Raw genomic sequence first — 16,824 nt, forward strand, 5'->3', positions numbered from 1 at the left:
GTGGTGTGGGCAGAGGGCAGGGCTGGGGGTCCAGGCTAGGGGTAACTTCCTGCTCCCCAAGGCCAGTAGCTTCTCCACCCACCTCCCAGCCTGGGATTGACCCTCTGCCCTCACCAGGACTCGCCCCTGCAGTCCGGATCGAGTCCTCCTCCACACACTTGACCGAAGGGCAGACCTTGGACCTCAACTGTCTGGTGGCCGGCCAGGCCCACGCCCATGTCATGTGGCACAAACGTGGGGGCAGCCTCCCTGCCCGGCACCAGGTCCATGGCTCCAGGCTGCGGCTCCCCCAGGTGACCCCTGCCGACTCCGGGGAGTATGTGTGCCGTGTGGTCAGCAGCACGGGCACCCAGGAAGCCTCAGTCCTCATCACCGTCCAGCCCCGAATGGACGCCTCCCAGAGTGAGTGTCTCCAGGGCCTCAGGAAGCCATCGGGGATATTCCCAAAGACACCTCCCCACCCTCCGTGACCCCGCCTGCCTCCTGTCTCGCCCCTGCAGCCCAGAGCGTGGTGTACCCCATCCGCATCGAGTCCTCCTCAGCCTCCTTGGCCCACGGCCATACCCTAGACCTCAACTGCCTGGTGACCAGCCACGCCCCCCACACCATCACCTGGTACAAGCGAGGCGGCAGCCTACCCAGCCGGCACCAGGTACAGAGCCAGCAGTCAAGGAGGGCCAAATCGGGGACACCAGCCCTGGCCGGAATGGGGAGGACATTCAGACCACCCTCTGCCCCGCTAACCCCAGCACACACTGACCATTCTTGCTGGGCATGCCCGGCTGGTCCCACCAACTTCAGCTAGTCCTATGGGTATTTATTTTTCTTTTCTAAATAAAAATACTCCCGAGCTGTGCTCAGGGAGCCCAGGGCCCCTTCCTACAAGCTTTGGTGTGGCGTCGTGGTCCAGCCCAGGCCCAGCTGCAGTGAGGCCCACCAATCAGCCGGCAGTGCTCTGGGGACCATGAGCCCAGTATTGGCGCTCGAACTCAGGGCCCCGTGCCTACCAGGTGCACAGTCCAGCCCTCTGAGCCACTCCTGAAGCCCCGAGCCCTATATTGGGACACCATACTTAGGGCCTCAGGCCAGCTCGTGTGCTGGGCACTCAGGACTCCAAGTGGAGTGGGCACGCTCCTTCCCCCAGGAGCCAGCGGGCTAAGCATGACTGAATGCCGAGTGGTCACAGGGTAGTGGGAAGCAGCCGAGAGGCCCGTGGACACCAAGGGAGGCCTCCATAGGCCTCCGCAGGGCCCGGGTGGGAGTGAGTCTAGAGCTAGAGGCCCCAGCTAGGGAACAGGTTCCCGGAGGGGAGAAATGGCAAACATGGAAAAGAAGAGGTGTGACTCCCCCCACAAACGCCCCTCCCCAACCCGCCAGATCGTGGGCTCGCGGCTGCGGATCCCCCAGGTGACGCCGGCCGACTCGGGCGAGTACGTGTGTCACGTCAGTAACGGGGCCGGCTCCCAGGAGACCTCCCTCATCGTCACCATCCAGGGCAGTGGCATGGCCCACGGTGAGCGTGCAAGGAGCAGGGTTCCCGCCGGGGCAGGGTGGAGGGGGCAGGAATAGGTAGCAAGTCCCTGGTGTCGTCCGTCACTCTGACCCTGTGCCCCCCGCCCCTCCCGGTGCCCCAGTGCCCAGCGTCTCCCCACCCATCAGGATTGAGTCCTCGTCGCCCACCGTGGTGGAAGGGCAGAGTCTGGAGCTGAACTGTGTGGTCGCTGGGCAGCCTCAGGCCACCATCACCTGGTACAAGCGTGGCGGCAGCCTTCCCGCCCACCACCAGGTACGCAGGGCAGTCGGAGCTGAGGCAGGCAAAGCCCACTTCTTCGGGCGGGCAATGCAGAGTGGGCCGGGGGCAGGGGATCGTGGGTCCTCCTCTCGCTGGGAGTCCCGGGGCAGTACCGCCCCCCCCCCCCCAAACCCTGATGACCAGAGGGCAGCCTCCGCAGGTCTGACGAGGGAGGCAGGGAAGAGCCTAGAGCCAGCCAGGGCCTGAGACCCCTCATCTTCCTCTCCTCCACCTGCCCCCAGGCCCACGGCTCCCGGCTGCGGCTGTACCAGATGTCCACGGCTGACTCCGGGGAGTATGTGTGCCGTGCAAACAACAACATCGACGCCGTGGAGACCTCCCACATGGTGTCTGTCATGCCCAGCGCTGGCAGACCCTCTGGTGAGCGGACGAAGGCCACAAAGGGACAGGGAGACCCCGGGAACAGTGCTGCGGGAGGAGAAGCAACTCGAGTCAGACCCGCAGACTGGGCACTGGCCAGGGGCAGGCATGCTGTGGCCAGGTGCCTGGGTTCGAGTCCTGCCTGTACTTAAGGAGCTGGAGTGAGTCCTCTCCTCTCTGAGCTTCGCTTCAGTATCAGCCGAGCAGGGGTGTTGATCATTCCAGCTCCGAGAGCTGTCCAGGACACGGGGAGGCACTTAGAGCAGCTGAGGGGCCAGAGTGATAGTTCAACAGGTCAGGCGTTTGCCTTGCATGAGGCAGACCTGGGTTCCATCGCCGGCACCCTGAGACCTGCCAGGAGTGATCCTGGAGTACAGAGCAAGGAGTAAGCCCTGAGCACTGCCGGCTGTGGCCCCCAAACAAAACAAAGCACTGTAGCACTGTCGTCCCGTTGTTCATCAATTTGCTCAAGCGGGCAACAGTAACGTCTCCATTGTGAGACTTGTTGTTACTGTTTTTGGCATATCGAATACGCCATGGGTAGCTTGCCAGGCTTTTTCGTGTGGGCGGGATACTCTTGGTAGCTTGCCGGGTTCTCCGAGAGGGACGGAGGAATCTAACCCAGGTCGGCTGTGTGCAAAGCAAATGCCCTACCCGCTGTGCTATCGCTCCAGTCCAAACAAAACAAAACAAAACAAAACAAAACAAAAATGTAGTAAATAAAACCTGGGGTGGAGAGAGAGTACAGCAGGTACTACACTTGCCTTGCACACAGCCAGCTCAGGTTCTATCCCACAGTGCCACCAGAAAATACCCCTGAGGGTGGTGTACCCCATCAAGGGTAAGCCCTGAGCACTGGTAGGTGTGGTCTCCAAAAGCAACAGAAATAAGTTAAAAATAGATAAAGCCACCAATTGTTAGTAAGGTTAGTAAAATTAACATGAAAGAGATGGTTAATAAAAAAAAAAAAAAGGTAAAACCTTAACTCCGGGGGGCTGGAGCGATAGCACAGTGGGTAGGGCGTAGGGCATTTGCCTTGCATGCGGCTGGCCCAGCATCTCATGTGGTCCCCTGAGCACTGCCAGGAGTTAATTCCTGAGTGCATGAGCCAGGAATAACCCCTGTGCATCGCCGGGTGTGACCCAAAAGGCAAAAAAAAAAAAAAAAAAAAATTAAAACCTAAACTCCGCCTCCTCACGTTCTTCCTGCTCCCTCGGCGCATGTCACTGGGGCAGCTGTATTGCTGGCCGGTGCAGACGATGGAACATTTTCGTCAGCGCAGAGATTATGAGTTCCATGGGGATTAAATGAGTAAATACGCCTAAGAGGGTGACTTACAATCGTACACAGAGTGCCGTGCGTGCCTGCTAAGTGTTTATACTGCACTGACCTCAGCGGGTAGAAGCAGTTATCGCTGAGGAGCTGAGGAGAGAGCTAAAGGACTGGCAAACGTACCTGGCATGTACTGGGCCCTAGATGTGGTCCTCAGCACCCCAGGGCCCCTTAAGCACCACTAGGTGTGGCCCTGGTAGCCCCAGCACTGCTCACAATACACATCAACAAAGACCATGGCTGCCACGAGGAGAGTTCGAGAGCCCAGGTCTGACTCCTGGCTCTGCTGGAAACAGCCCCTGGGCACCACTGAGCCCGGGAGTAGCCCCCAAACAAAACAGCCCCTGCCCCTTGCCCCTGCAATCTGGTCATCCCCAGATCTAACTGTGGCCAGAACACCAACATGCTACTTTGCATCCCCAGTGCCCGGGGGCGGCCACCCCATCAGAATCGAGCCCTCATCGTCACATGTGGCTGAAGGACAGACCCTGGACCTCAACTGTGTGGTCGCCGGACAAGCCCATGCCCAGGTCACCTGGCACAAGCGTGGAGGGAGCCTCCCCACGCACCACCAGGTATGGGACCTGGGGGACAGGAAATGGTGGGAGAGCTGCCGGGGGTGCGGGGGCCTCAACTGAAGATCTGTCCCCCAAGCTCTGCTCCTGAAGGCAGCCCGGGTGCCTTGTGGGGAGCAGGAACCCTCACAGGGTCAGAGGTCAGACCTCCAGGCCATCTCACTGCGGCCTCTCCCTCCCCACTCAGACCCACGGCTCGGTGCTGCGGATGTACCAGGTGTCCCCGGCCGACTCAGGCGAATACACGTGCCGCGTGATGACCAGCTCCGGCCCCCAGGAGGCCTCAGTCCTGGTCACCATCGAGGCTGCTGACTCAAGCGCCGTTCCTGGCCCTGGTGAGTGCCCCTGGGAGGGAGACTGCCGGAGAGGGGGTCAGAAGCCAGGGAGGGCGGGGCTCGTTTCTAGGGCCTGAGTACAAACTTTGGAATCCAGGGCCCATGGGGCTCCTGTCCCCACTGAGACATGGCACCAGGCTGTCACAGCTTCACTTTCCTCGTCTGCGGCAGGGAGAGTTTGGGGGACACTCAGGGTGACCGGGCGAGCTGGGACGGCTGCTCCGGATGTATGTGAGGATTCCATGGGGTCCTTTCACATTAGTGCTGTGGCGGGCACTGTCATAATTTTACGGGCATCACTGCCCGAAAGCGAGAAAAGAACTGAAGGTGGGGCTGGAGCGATAGCACAGCGGGTAGGGTGCTTGCCTTGCATGCTACCGACCCGGGTTCAATTCCCAGCATCCCATAGGGTCCCCAGAGCACCGCTAGGGGTAATTCCTGAGTGCATGAGCCAGGAGTAACCCCTGTGCATGGCCAGGTGTGACCCAAAAAGCAAAAGAAAAAAAAGAACTGAAGGCTTGAGGCCGGGCCCAGAGTGCAGCAGGCAGGGCACGCAGCTGCCTCCCACAAGACCAACCCAGGTTCCATCCCCGGTACCCCATATGGCCTTTCAGTGTGACCCTCCAAAAAGAAAAACAAGCACAAAGAATGAAAGGCCCTTAAAGCGAGCGCGCTGAGAGGAGAGTGGTTACGGGCACCGGGTGCGTGGCTCTCACGGGTGCGTGAGCACAAAGCACAGGCAGGCGGGACTCGCTTCACCCGCACACTCAGCCCTGGGGGCAGGCAGGATCGTTTCCTCTGTCTAACAGATGGGGACACTGAGTCAAGGAGTGGTGAGGATGCTCGCTGGAGGTCTCACAGCTCCTCACACAGTTCAGGGCTGAGCTCTGCATCCAGATCTGGGTGCTGGGCCACATGTGACAGTTTGGGGGACGTTAACCTTAGCACCTGGCCCTGAGGGTGCCAGTGCTGCTGGGAGCTGGGGCGGGGGGGCAATCCCGGGGCTGTGCCAGTGCCAGGAGAACAAGGCCCTTCGCACCCAACCCCCAGCTAGTCCAGCTGCCTCAGAGGGTGCCGTGAAGCCTCCCCACCACGTGGCCCCTGGTCTGAACATCAGGGTCCCCAGGGGCAGGGCACAGACGTGGGAGTTCAGCTCCCTGACCTCTCCCTTCATCTCAGGCCCCGACAGAGGCGCTCCCATCCGCATCGAGACCTCCTCCTCCCGTGTGGCCGAAGGGCAGACCCTGGACCTGAACTGCGTGGTGCCCGGGCAGCCCCACGCCCAGGTCACGTGGCACAGGCGAGGGGGCAGCCTCCCTGCCCACCACCAGGTACGAGGGGCCAGATGAAGCAGGATGTGGGCGCTCACCCCCACCCCCACCAGACATTCTGCGTAAATCCAGGCTGGGACTGGAGAAGGTGGCACTCGGGAAGGGCACTAACAGGTGGCAGGGTGGGGGGAGGGTCAGGTACAGCAGTCCTCCCCTGCCCCCCGCCACCTGGGCAAGAGTCAAGAGCAGATACCTTTGCTTAAATCCCGGGTTTCCTTCTACCAGAAAAAAAAAAAATCTCCTCAAACAGGTTTCAAGGGGTCAGAAGATAGTACAGCGAGGAGGGCCTTGCACACAGCTAACCCGGGTTTGACCCCTAGCATCCCACACGGTCCTCCGTACACTGCCAGGAGTAATTCCCAAGTGCAGAGTCAGGAATAACCCCTGAGCAATGCCGGGTGTGGCTCAAAAAACAAATAAAATTAATAAAATAGGCGTTGACACCAAGGGCCCAAGAAGGTGACTTCAGTGTCACGCAGCCAAACTGGAGTGACAGTTGGGGACCAGTGGGTTTAGGGGACTGGGGGCCTTGGCCACCCCTCTCCCACTCATGTTCCCCCTCTCTCCCCCCTCCCCCCGCCCAGACCCACGGCTCCCTGCTGAGGCTGAACCGCGTGTCCCCGGCCGACTCCGGAGAGTACTCGTGCCGCGTGGCAGGCAGCTCAGGCACCCTGGAGGCTTCCGTCCTGGTGACAATCGAGGCCGCCGGCCCCAGCCCCATTCCTGGTGAGTGCCAAGCAGCTGGGCAAGCCCAGCTTCTCCCCACACGCCCTGCAGGCCACTGGCTCCCAGCCCACGAGCCTCCTGCAGCCCCTGCCCTGCCTTGGGGGAGCAGCCCATCCCTCCCCCCAGCATCTGGGGCTGCAGGCTGTGACTCAGCAGCAGAGCAGGTACGAGCAGAGGCGCTGGGTTCGATTCCCGGCACCACAAGAATAAGTGGGACACACCCCAGGCCGCCTCTTGGCCCGAGGAGCCTCCTGGTTCCAGAGAAACCCAGCCTTGGCCATCGCTTCAAGCCCTGCACCCCAGGGGCACCAGCAGACACCCCACTCCCCACCCATCCCTCCTTCACCCCCGGGGCACCAGAAGGCACCCAACTCCACACCCATCCCTCCTTCACCCCCAGGGCACCAGCAGACACACACTCCCCACCCATCCCTCTTTCATCCCCGGAGCACCAGAGGGCACCCCACTCCCCACCCATCCCTCCTTCACCCCCAGGGGACTTGCTGCTCCCTCACCCGGCTTCTGTGCCCACAGCCCCGGGACTGGGCCAGCAGCCCATCTACATCGAAGCCGCCTCCTCCCACGTGGCTGAAGGGCAGACCCTGGACCTGAACTGCGTGGTGCCGGGGCAGGCCCACGCCCAGGTCACGTGGCACAGGCGCGGGGGCAGCCTCCCCGCCCGGCACCAGGTATCGGGGGGCCAGAGCAGGGGCACTTCTGGGCGGGCGAGGCTCACCCTACAGTTTCCTTCTGCGCCCCAAACCTTGCGCCAGCCCTAGGCCTGCCGAGGATCCCCGGGGGGCCTGAACACTTGTGGAGTGGGGGTCAGAGCAGGGTGTCCTGAGCCAGTCCCCTCATAGGAAGGGGCGGGACTTGCCTCCGTCCGCCCTCCTGAGTACCAGCTCCGGGGGCCGAGCCCTGCTGATGGCCGCCCGCCTCCCTCCACAGACCCACGGCACTCGGCTGCGCGTCCACCAGGTCTCGCCCGCCGACTCGGGCGAGTACGTGTGCCGCGTGGTCGGCGGCCCGGGCCCCGAGCAGGAGGCCTCCTTCACCATCACGGTCCCACCCAGCGCGGGCTCCTCCTACCGTGAGTGTGCCAGGGACGGGGGCGCCTGGGGCTGCAGCGGAGGGCGCGGGCAGGCAGGACAGCCCCGCTGAGACCCAGCCTCCGTGCCCCGCGCCCCAGGCCTCCGGAGCCCCGTCATCTCCATCGACCCGCCCAGCAGCACCGTGCAGCAGGGCCAGGACGCCAGCTTCAAGTGCCTCATTCACGAGGGCGCGGCCCCCATCAGCCTCGAGTGGAAGACCCGGAACCAGGAGCTTGAGGGTGAGGGCTGGGGAAGAGAGCCAGGGGGTCACTCCCTTGGGTGGGCGGGTGGAAACCAGGGGGCACCTTGGTGCCCTTGCCCTTGCATAAGGCCCTTGCCCTCTGGGGCCCCAGGGGCCCCGCTCTGTGGCGAGGGGACAAGCCCTGAGCTCCCCAGGCCTCTGGCAGCTGCCACCTGTGGCTGTGCACTGGGCACAGTCGGGTTTGGGGGTCCGGGGCATGGGACGGAGGAACGCTGGCTGGGAGCGCCCAAGCCCCAGGTCAACCCCCACTGTGGGCTGTCCTCTCCCCTACGTGGCCACACAGACAACGTCCACATCAGCCCCAACGGCTCGGTCATCACCATCGTGGGCGCCCGGCCCAGCAACCACGGGACCTACCGCTGCGTGGCGTCCAACGCCTATGGCGTGGCCCAGAGCGTCGTGAGCCTCAGCGTGCATGGTGAGGGCCCACCCCGCCTCCCCCCTCAAGGGAGCCCCCTTTCCAACCTCGGGGTCCCCGAGGCAGTCACTGAGAAGGTGTCTGGCTGTTCTCTGGGCAGGACCCCCTGTGGTGTCGGTGCTTCCCGAGGGCCCCGTGCGGCTGCGAGCGGGAAAGACGGTCACCCTGGAGTGTGTCAGTGCCGGGGAGCCCCGCTCCTCCCCGCGCTGGGCCCGCATCGGCGCCTCTGGCAACCTAGAGCCCAAGACCAACGGACAGACAGTGGACAGCCGCACCGTGCTACAGGTGAGGCGGCGTTGCCCAGGGCCGCGGGTCTCTGGGTCTGAGCCAGTCCAGGGCCATCCTGTGGCACGGGGGGGGTGGGGGCAGGCAATGAATGGTCACAGAGAGAGGGACGGGAATGATGGAAGGGTGGGGCGTGGGCGGGCGGACCAGGACCGGCTGTGTGTGAGCTGCCCAGCAGCCCTCGGGAGAGGAGAGCGGGACACAAGCTCCCCGCCAGGCCAGAGCTGCGGGCGGGGGCCAGGCTGGCTCCCTGTTCAGCGCCCGCCCGCCCCACCACCTTTCCTCCTTCCAGATCGCCTCAGCTAAGCCCTCAGATGCGGGCACCTACGTGTGCCTGGCGCAGAATGCCCTGGGCATGGGGCAGAAGCAAGTGGAGGTGATCGTGGACTCGGGCGCTGTGGTCCCCGGGGCCCCCCAGGTCGAGGTGGAGGAAGTTGAGCTGACGGTGGAGGCCGGGCGCACGGCCACCCTGCGCTGCTCGGCCACAGGTACGGGCCTGGGGATAGCGTCGTGCCCAAAAAGGGGGCCTACACGACTGGAATCTCTGGAGGGCTGAGATGACCACGGCGAATGCCCCTGGGTCCGAGCTGGCCGCACCCACGACCCAGAGACCACCTTCTGCCCCGCCCACAGGCAGCCCCACGCCCACCATCCACTGGTCCAAGCTGCGCTCCCCACTGCCCTGGCAGCACCGGCTGGAGGGGAACACGCTGGTCATCCCTCAGGTGGCCCAGCAGGACTCGGGCCAGTACATCTGCAATGCCACTAGCCCCACAGGGCACTCCGAAGCCACCATCGCCTTGCACGTGGAAAGTAAGGCTCTGCCAGCCCCTGAGGGGGTCCACTCCCTAACCCCTCCCACCCCCACCCCAAGCAGCACCCCAGAGGCCCCGTCCACAGGACCCAGCCCCCCAGACCTGTGCTCCCGCTGCTCGTGCTGGGGGTCCGGCTCCCCCTCCCCATGTCTGGTGCGTGCTGCCCCCTCAGCTGTCTGCACCCACCGCAGGCCCTCCGTATGCCACCACCATCCCAGAGCACACAACAGTGCGGGCAGGGGAGAGCGTGCAGCTGCAGTGCCTGGCACACGGAACGCCCCCGCTGACCTTCCAGTGGAGCCGTGTGGGCGGCAGCCTCCCCCCGAGGGCCACGGCCAGGAATGAGTTGCTGCGCTTGGAGCCCGTGGCCCCCGAGGACGCCGGCCGCTACCGCTGCCAGGTCACCAACAGGGTGGGCTCTGCTGAGGCCTTCGCCCAGGTGCAAGTCCATGGTAAGCAGCCTCGGCACACGTGGTCACCCCCATCTCCTGCCTGAGAATCCTTCCTGCCTGTGAGGGCAGGCCACTTCCTCTAGGAAGACCCTGGCACTGTCTTTGCTGACTCCCTCTGTTCACAGTTGCCTCAACCCCCAGCCCCCAGATTGAGACACACCCCTGCCCCCAGGGCAGCCATCTCAGCAGCCCTGGCTGTACCCACAGGACCCAGAACGGGCTGGGTGCAGCCCGGACAGTGACAGCAGGGACTGCGGAAGGCAACCACTGTGGTGTCCCCCGGCCTCCTCCGCCATGACAGGCCACATTGGTGTTCACGGGCCCAGATTCTGGAAGCGGAAAAGCATGGGGCTGGGTGGTCCAGAGCCTGGCTTGGATGCATGTTTGGTCAATTGCATGTGACTAGCCAAGTGTGGGCATGAGGGACCCTCTGAGCCTCAGTTTCCTCACCTTCGTTATGTGAAGAGAGAGTGTTGGCTCACTTAGGAAGAGATCCCGCAGCCTCAGGAACAGGGAAGCCACCTGTGTCCACCCTGTACGGGAATGAACCCAGTGCCCCTCACACTCTTTCTGTGTTGACCGAGCCACAGCACAAGTGAACAACAGAACCGCTCAGCCAAAGTGGGAAAAGAGGGCCAGAGAGATAGTACAGTGGGTAGGGCACTTGCCTTGCATGTGATCAACCTACGTTCAGTCCCCAGCACCTTACTTGGTCCCCTGAGTACCGCCAGGAATGATCCCTGAGTGCAGAGCCAGAAGCAACCCTTGAGTGCCACTGGGTGTGGCCCCTAAGACAAAAACTGGCTGAGAGATGCTCACAGGCCTCAATGTAGGATCTTCATGTGGGACCCCAGGTTCAGTCGCTGGCACTGCATGGAGCCCAAGCACCACTGGGAGCCACCCCACCCCTGAGTTCTGAGCCAGGAGCAGTCCTCAAGCACCAGATGTAGCACACAAAGAAAGAGGATGGTTCGGGCCGGAGAGGGAGTACAGTGGGTAGGGTGTTTGCCTTACACTCGGCCCGACCTGAGTTCGATCCCTGGAATCCCATATAGTCCCCGAGGCCCGCTAGGAGTGATCCCTGAGTACAGAGCCACACCTGAGCATCACTGGTTGTGGCCCCCAAACAAAACAAAACCAAAAAAGAATGGCCTGAAGGTCAGAGCGATAGTACATGGGTAAGGCACTTGCTTTGCATGTGGCTGACCCAGGTTCAATCCTTGGCACCCCATATGGTCCTCCAAGCCCACCAGGAATGATCCCTAAGTGCAGAACCAAGAATAGCCCCTGAACACAGACAGGGTTATTAAAAATCTGAATTCAAACAAACAAGAACCCACAAGGGCCTAGAGCAATAGTACATTGGGTAAGGCGCTCGCCTTGCACATGACCCGTCTGGGTTCCGTCCCCTGTACCGCACGTGGTCCCCAAGCCCGCCAGGAGTGATTCCTGAGTGTGGAGCCAGGAGTGAGTCCTGAGCATCACCGGGTGTGGGAAAAGAAGAGGGGCTTCCTGGGTCCTGGGCAGATGTCTGGGGTGGCACCCACACTCCTGCACATCCGGCCTCCCCCGTGTCCCCGCAGGCTCCTCCAGCCCCCACCCAGCAGGGCCCACGCCCACCATTCAGATCACGCCGCAGCAGGAGACCAGGAGCATCGGCGGCAGCGTTGAGTTCCACTGTGCCGTGCCCAGCGACCCGGGCACCCAGCTCCGCTGGATCAAGGAAGGGGGTCAGCTCCCCCCGGGCCACAGCGTGCAGGACGGCGTGCTCAGGTGAGTGGAGACGGGCGGACAGTTCCACTCTGGCCCCCCCAGTCCCAGGCGCACAGCAGGGCTGAGCAGGAAGAGGCCGGCTCTGGGAGCTCCACAGGGACACGTGTGCCCGCATCGAGTCTTTGCCTGCCTGAGCGCCGTGTTTCCAGCGGTGCCACGGGTGCACGAGACTGCGCTGAGACCGCCCGTGGCAGTGAGCACAGTGTTCTGCCTGTGGTCAGTGGTCGCCCCTGTCTGGATTATTACCCTACGAGGAAAGAAAACAGGCTCCGAGGCCAGAGGCACGCAGCCGTGCCAGGGCCAGCTCTGAGGCTTGCCAGCCCTGCGATCTCCTGCCACAGCCAGTGTCCCCATCCGGGCATGGGTCTGCGCTCTGCCCGCCTCCCCCGGCAGGTGCTGGTAGCTGCGAGTGTGTGAAGCGCCGCTCTCCGGCGGCCGGTCCCTCCTCACATGTTCTCTCTCCCTGATTGTTTTGTCTGTACCCCCTCCTCATGTTTTCTTCACAGAATCCAGAACCTGGACCTGAGCTGCCAAGGGACATATATTTGCCAGGCCTATGGCCCATGGGGACAGGCCCAGGCCAGCACACAGCTAATTGTCCAAGGTAAGAGGGTGGTGTTAGGGGGGTGCATGCCTTGAACGTGGGTGACCTGAGTTGCCCAATGCCTCATATGGTCCCCCAAGCCCTGCCAGGAGTGATCCCCAAACATAGCTAGGTGTGCCCCCCGATATAAGGGAGGCTTAGGTGTCTTAAAAACAAGGGATAGGGCCAGAGTGATAGTACAGCAGGGAGGACGTTTGCCTTGCATGTGGCTGACCCAGGTTTGATCCCCAACATCCTTTATGGTCCCCCGAGCTTGCCAAGAGTGATTCCTGAGCACAGAGCCAGGAGTAAGCCCTGAGCACCACTGGGGGTGGCCCCGAAACAAGCAAACAAACAACAACAGCGCACACACACAAAATTGAGGGACAAGAGGATGAAGCAGGGTCCAGACTTTATCAACAGGAAGCTTTTGGGTGAAGGGAGGGCAGAAGAGGGAAGTGATGAAGACTGATTCCCCGGGTAAGCACATGAGGTGAACAGACACAGGAGCGTGCGCCTGAGAGAACGCACGAAAAAGCAAGTGAAGAAGTGGATGAGCAGGGCTGTCTCCCAGGCTAGAGCGCAGACTCACATGTGGGAGGCCCAGGTTCCACCCCTGTCTCGCCCGGTCCTCCAAGCACCACGGCAGTCAAGCCCCAGAGCACTGCCCCACTCGGGGCCCAGAGCCGAAGACCAGAGGGACCCACGTGAATGGCGAGGCTGCAGGGCCCAAATCCCCCCGGGGGGGGGGGGTGTCTGCCTGCCTCGGAGTACCCCCTGTCACGCTGCTCCCCTCCTCCCCCAGCCCTGCCCGCGGTGCTCATCAACATCCGGACCTCCGTGCACACCGTGGTGGTCGGCCACAGCGTGGAGTTCGAGTGCCTGGCGCTGGGCGACCCCAAGCCTCAGGTGACGTGGAGCAAAGTCGGAGGGAGCCTGCGGCCTGGCATCGTGCAGAGCGGGGGCATCATCAGGATCCCCCACGTGGAGCTGGCCGACGCCGGCCGCTACCGCTGCACAGCCTCCAACTCTGCCGGCGCCACCCAGTCCCACGTGCTGCTGCTGGTGCAGGGTGAGTGTGGGGCGGGCCTGGAGGGGGCGGGGCCGGGAGGGCGGGGCCGGGCAGGCCTGCCCAGCGGCTCTCCTCTTCTGGCCTGGCCTGCTCAGGCCCCCCTGTCGGCTTGTGGCACTTCAGGGGCAGGTTCTCAACAAGTGGTGGCTGCTGGATGAAAAGAAATGTGACTGGGCTGGGGGCCGGATCGATAGTACAGCGGGTACTTGCATGCAGCCGGCCCGAGTTTGATCCCCGGCATCCCATGTGGTCCCCAGAGCACCGCCAAGAGTTATTCCTGAGTGCAGAGCCAGGAGTAACCCCTGAGCATCCATGGGTGTGGCCCAAAAAAGCAAAACAAAAAAAGAAAAAAAGAAAGAAATGTGACCAGGCTAGAGAGACAGTTCAGGGGTTAAGGCACTTGCCCCCGCACAGCATTGACCTGCTAAACCCTCCAACATCCCCTGTGGTCTCTGAGCCAGGAGTAAGCCCAGAGCATCACCCCGGTGTGGCCCCAACAGCCATTACCCCTCCTCCCCCCTCCTCCCACCTCCTCAGCCCTCCAGAAATGAAAAGTTACCTGTTGCAGGATGGACCTTGCAAGGAAAAGCAACACCAGGGGCATCAAGAGGGCCATGAAGGTTTGGGGCAGGAGGTGGGGGGCAGCTCAGAGGGCGGGAGCGTGTGCTTCCAAGGGAAGAGCCCCGTTCTCTCCCTGGTACCACATGGTCCCTGAGCACTGCTGGGTGTGGCCCAGAATCAGAGACAGGCCTGCAGCCTCATGTGGCAGCAGAGACAGCCCAGCCCGAGACAGAGACGGGGAGAGGGAAGGCCAGGACAGAGCCCGCCCAGGCGTTCCCTAGTTCCTGCCCACGGCCAGTGCAGGACTGGCCCAGAATGGTCCTCGGCCTCCCCAGTGTTCCCTCGGGGCTGTGCAGCCAGGTGGGCCTGCTCGGCCTCTGCCCGGCCCCGCCTGCCTGCCAGACCCTGACCACTTTCTCCCTCTGAATCGCCGGCCCCTCCTCTGTGACACGAGGACACGGAGAGTCGCTGCAGGGAACCAGTTGGGGGGCTGCAGGCTGGGCTCCCCAAGGGGGCCCGTCGCCTGGCTGCTGAGGCCTCCGCCTTCTGCCCCCGCAGCCCTGCCCCTGATCTCCACGCCCCCGGAGGTCCGCGTGCCCGCCGGCTCCACCGCCGTCTTCCCCTGCATGGCCTCTGGCTACCCCAAGCCTGACATCACCTGGAGCAAGGTGCGTTGCTGGGCGGGCCTCCCTGGTGGCCAGGGTCCACGCTCAGGACTGGAGGGTGGGCCCAGGGCAGAGCTGGGCAACGGGCCAGGGCAGGGGTGCCCAGCGCTGGTGTCTCTGCAGCTGGACGGCGACCTGCCCCCCGGCAGCCGCCTGGACAACAACATGTTGGTGCTGCCTTCGGTCCGGGCCCAGGACGCGGGCACCTACGTCTGCACCGCCACCAACCACCAGGGCAAGGTCAAGGCCTTTGCCCACTTACAGGTGCCAGGTGAGGCTTCCCTCGCCCCCAGAAGCCATGGTGCCCTGCCCGCTCCCTGGCAGGCCTCGTCTCTCACTGTGCTCTCTGCCGGCAGAGCGCGTGGTCCCCTACTTCACGCAGACACCCCGCTCCTTCCTGCCCCTGCCCACCATCAAGGAGGCCTACAGGAAGTTTGAAATCAAGATCACTTTCCGGCCCGACTCCGCCGACGGTGAGAGGAGGGCGGGTGACTCGGGGGCCGGGGTCTCCTGGAGCGACTGCCTTTGTGGATGGGCCTGGGGCATCTATAGCCTCTCCTGAGTCTCCGCCCACCCCCGCCTCTGCGTGCCTCCCACCCCCTCTGCTCCCTGTGTCTGCGCGTCTGCGCCCTCTGACTCATCTCTCACCCTCTCCTCCTGTCTCTCCCATCTGTCCCCATCTCTGACCTTCACTGTCCAGGTCTCCTTCTCTACTCGGGTGAGTCTCCACCCTGCCCCCTCAGGCCTCTCGTGTGTGTGTGTGTGTTTGTGTGTGAAGTGACCTCAGTTTCTCTGTCTTGGGCGCCCTCCTAAGACAGGGCTGGGGCTCCTCTCCTTGCTGTGTGGGGTGTGCCGGAGGGCGGAACGGGAGCAAGATAGACCTGCGAGGTCGCCTGGCTCGCTCTGGGGCTCGGGCGGGCTGGAAGCTGCAGCCAGACAGGGGAGGGGTCTCACACAGCTGTGCCTCTCAGGGATGCTGCTGTACAACGGGCAGAAGCGGACCTCGGGGAGCCCCACCAACCTGGCCCACAGGCAGCCCGACTTCATCTCCTTCGGCCTGGTGGGCGGGAGGCCTGAGTTCCGGTGAGGCCTTGCACACCTGTGTGCAGGGGGCAGGCACACAGCCCACCTTCCCCCCCACCCCGTGACTGACAGAGAACTGGGCGGAAAGGCTCAGGCTGGGGCCAGAGCGACAGTACAACGGGGCAGGCGTTGGCCTTTCATGCAGCCAACCCAGGTTCAATCCCCGGCCCCTCATATGGTCCCCCGGGCACCTCCAAGACCCATTCCTGAGTGCAGATCGAGGAGTAACTCCTGAGCATGGCCGGGTGTGACTACCCCCCCCAAAAAAAAAGGAAGAAAGAAAAGAGACACTCAGGCCTCAGAGTGTCCTGGCAGTCGCCTCCACCCGCCCATTCAGCAGTTACTGACTGGACACCTGCAATGGCCACCTCTGGTTGAGGGATCAGCAGTGCTAGTGGGGGTGGGCGGTCCAGCAGAGAGACAAGCCCCAGAGGCCGGGAAAGCCGTGCTCCCAGAGGGGGGTGGTGGGCTGGGAAGGGGTGCAGAGAGCGGTCAGGGGCTCAGGGCAGGGCAGGGTGAGCTGGGGCGGGTGACAGGGTGGGAAGACAAGGCAGGAGCAGGGCCTTCAGGAGGTGGTGATGTCCCCTTTGCCCGGGCCGGCCACTCCCCTCCCCAGCCCACCTCCGGGCCTCCTGACAAGCCCCCATTCCTCTCTCCTCCCCCGCCTCCACCCCCCGGAGCAGGTTTGACGCCGGCTCGGGCATGGCCACCATCCGCCACCCCATCCCGCTGGCCCTGGGCCAGTTCCACACGGTGACGCTGCTGCGGAGTCTCACGCAGGGCTCCCTGATCGTGGGCAGCCTGGCCCCCGTCAACGGGACCTCCCAGGTGAGGCCTGGCCTGTGCCTTCTTCCGCCTGGCCCCGTGTCCCCAACGCACTGCCCGGCCAACCCCAGCTTCTCCACTCCCAGGGCAAGTTCCAGGGCCTGGACCTAAACGAGGAGCTCTACCTGGGGGGTTACCCCGACTACAGCGCCATCCCCAAGGCGGGGCTGAGCACCGGCTTCGTGGGTGAGCCCCCTGGCCCCCTCCAGCCCAGCCAGCTGGCAGCCCCCGGGGGACGGCACAGCAGAGCACGGCTGGGCCCCCTCCCCGGTTCACCCCGGCTCACCCGGGCCCCCTCCGCAGGCTGCGTCCGGGAGCTGCGCATCCAGGACGAGGAGGTCGTCTTCCACGACCTCAACCTGACGGCGCACGGCATCTCCCACTGCCCCACCTGCCGGGACCAGCCCTGCCAGGTGACCCCCAGCCCCCGCCGCCCTCCCACTGCCTCCATTGTGGCCGGCCTCGCG

The 16,824-nt window shown here is 63.6% G+C and overlaps 1 protein-coding gene across 1 annotated transcript in view; it reads left to right on the top strand.

Moving 5' to 3' along the window:
- Positions 1-16,824, top strand: part of HSPG2 (heparan sulfate proteoglycan 2) — a 97,313-nt gene that overhangs the window by 73,571 nt on the left and 6,918 nt on the right. The window contains exons 57-83 of the mRNA XM_055139807.1: positions 118-402; positions 501-652; positions 1,378-1,513; positions 1,635-1,786; positions 2,035-2,173; positions 3,929-4,080; positions 4,268-4,415; positions 5,595-5,746; positions 6,331-6,472; positions 7,007-7,161; positions 7,421-7,562; positions 7,662-7,802; positions 8,109-8,243; positions 8,344-8,528; positions 8,821-9,016; positions 9,162-9,341; positions 9,535-9,795; positions 11,379-11,568; positions 12,075-12,172; positions 12,957-13,223; positions 14,343-14,452; positions 14,573-14,720; positions 14,806-14,922; positions 15,421-15,532; positions 16,216-16,360; positions 16,444-16,543; positions 16,661-16,770. Of these exons, the coding sequence (XP_054995782.1) occupies positions 118-402; positions 501-652; positions 1,378-1,513; positions 1,635-1,786; positions 2,035-2,173; positions 3,929-4,080; positions 4,268-4,415; positions 5,595-5,746; positions 6,331-6,472; positions 7,007-7,161; positions 7,421-7,562; positions 7,662-7,802; positions 8,109-8,243; positions 8,344-8,528; positions 8,821-9,016; positions 9,162-9,341; positions 9,535-9,795; positions 11,379-11,568; positions 12,075-12,172; positions 12,957-13,223; positions 14,343-14,452; positions 14,573-14,720; positions 14,806-14,922; positions 15,421-15,532; positions 16,216-16,360; positions 16,444-16,543; positions 16,661-16,770 (4,250 nt within the window). The remainder of the gene's footprint in view (positions 1-117; positions 403-500; positions 653-1,377; positions 1,514-1,634; positions 1,787-2,034; positions 2,174-3,928; positions 4,081-4,267; positions 4,416-5,594; positions 5,747-6,330; positions 6,473-7,006; positions 7,162-7,420; positions 7,563-7,661; positions 7,803-8,108; positions 8,244-8,343; positions 8,529-8,820; positions 9,017-9,161; positions 9,342-9,534; positions 9,796-11,378; positions 11,569-12,074; positions 12,173-12,956; positions 13,224-14,342; positions 14,453-14,572; positions 14,721-14,805; positions 14,923-15,420; positions 15,533-16,215; positions 16,361-16,443; positions 16,544-16,660; positions 16,771-16,824) is intronic.

This window comes from Sorex araneus, chromosome 5 (genome assembly GCF_027595985.1).
Source record: "Sorex araneus isolate mSorAra2 chromosome 5, mSorAra2.pri, whole genome shotgun sequence".
NCBI classification, from domain to species: Eukaryota; Metazoa; Chordata; class Mammalia; order Eulipotyphla; family Soricidae; genus Sorex; species Sorex araneus.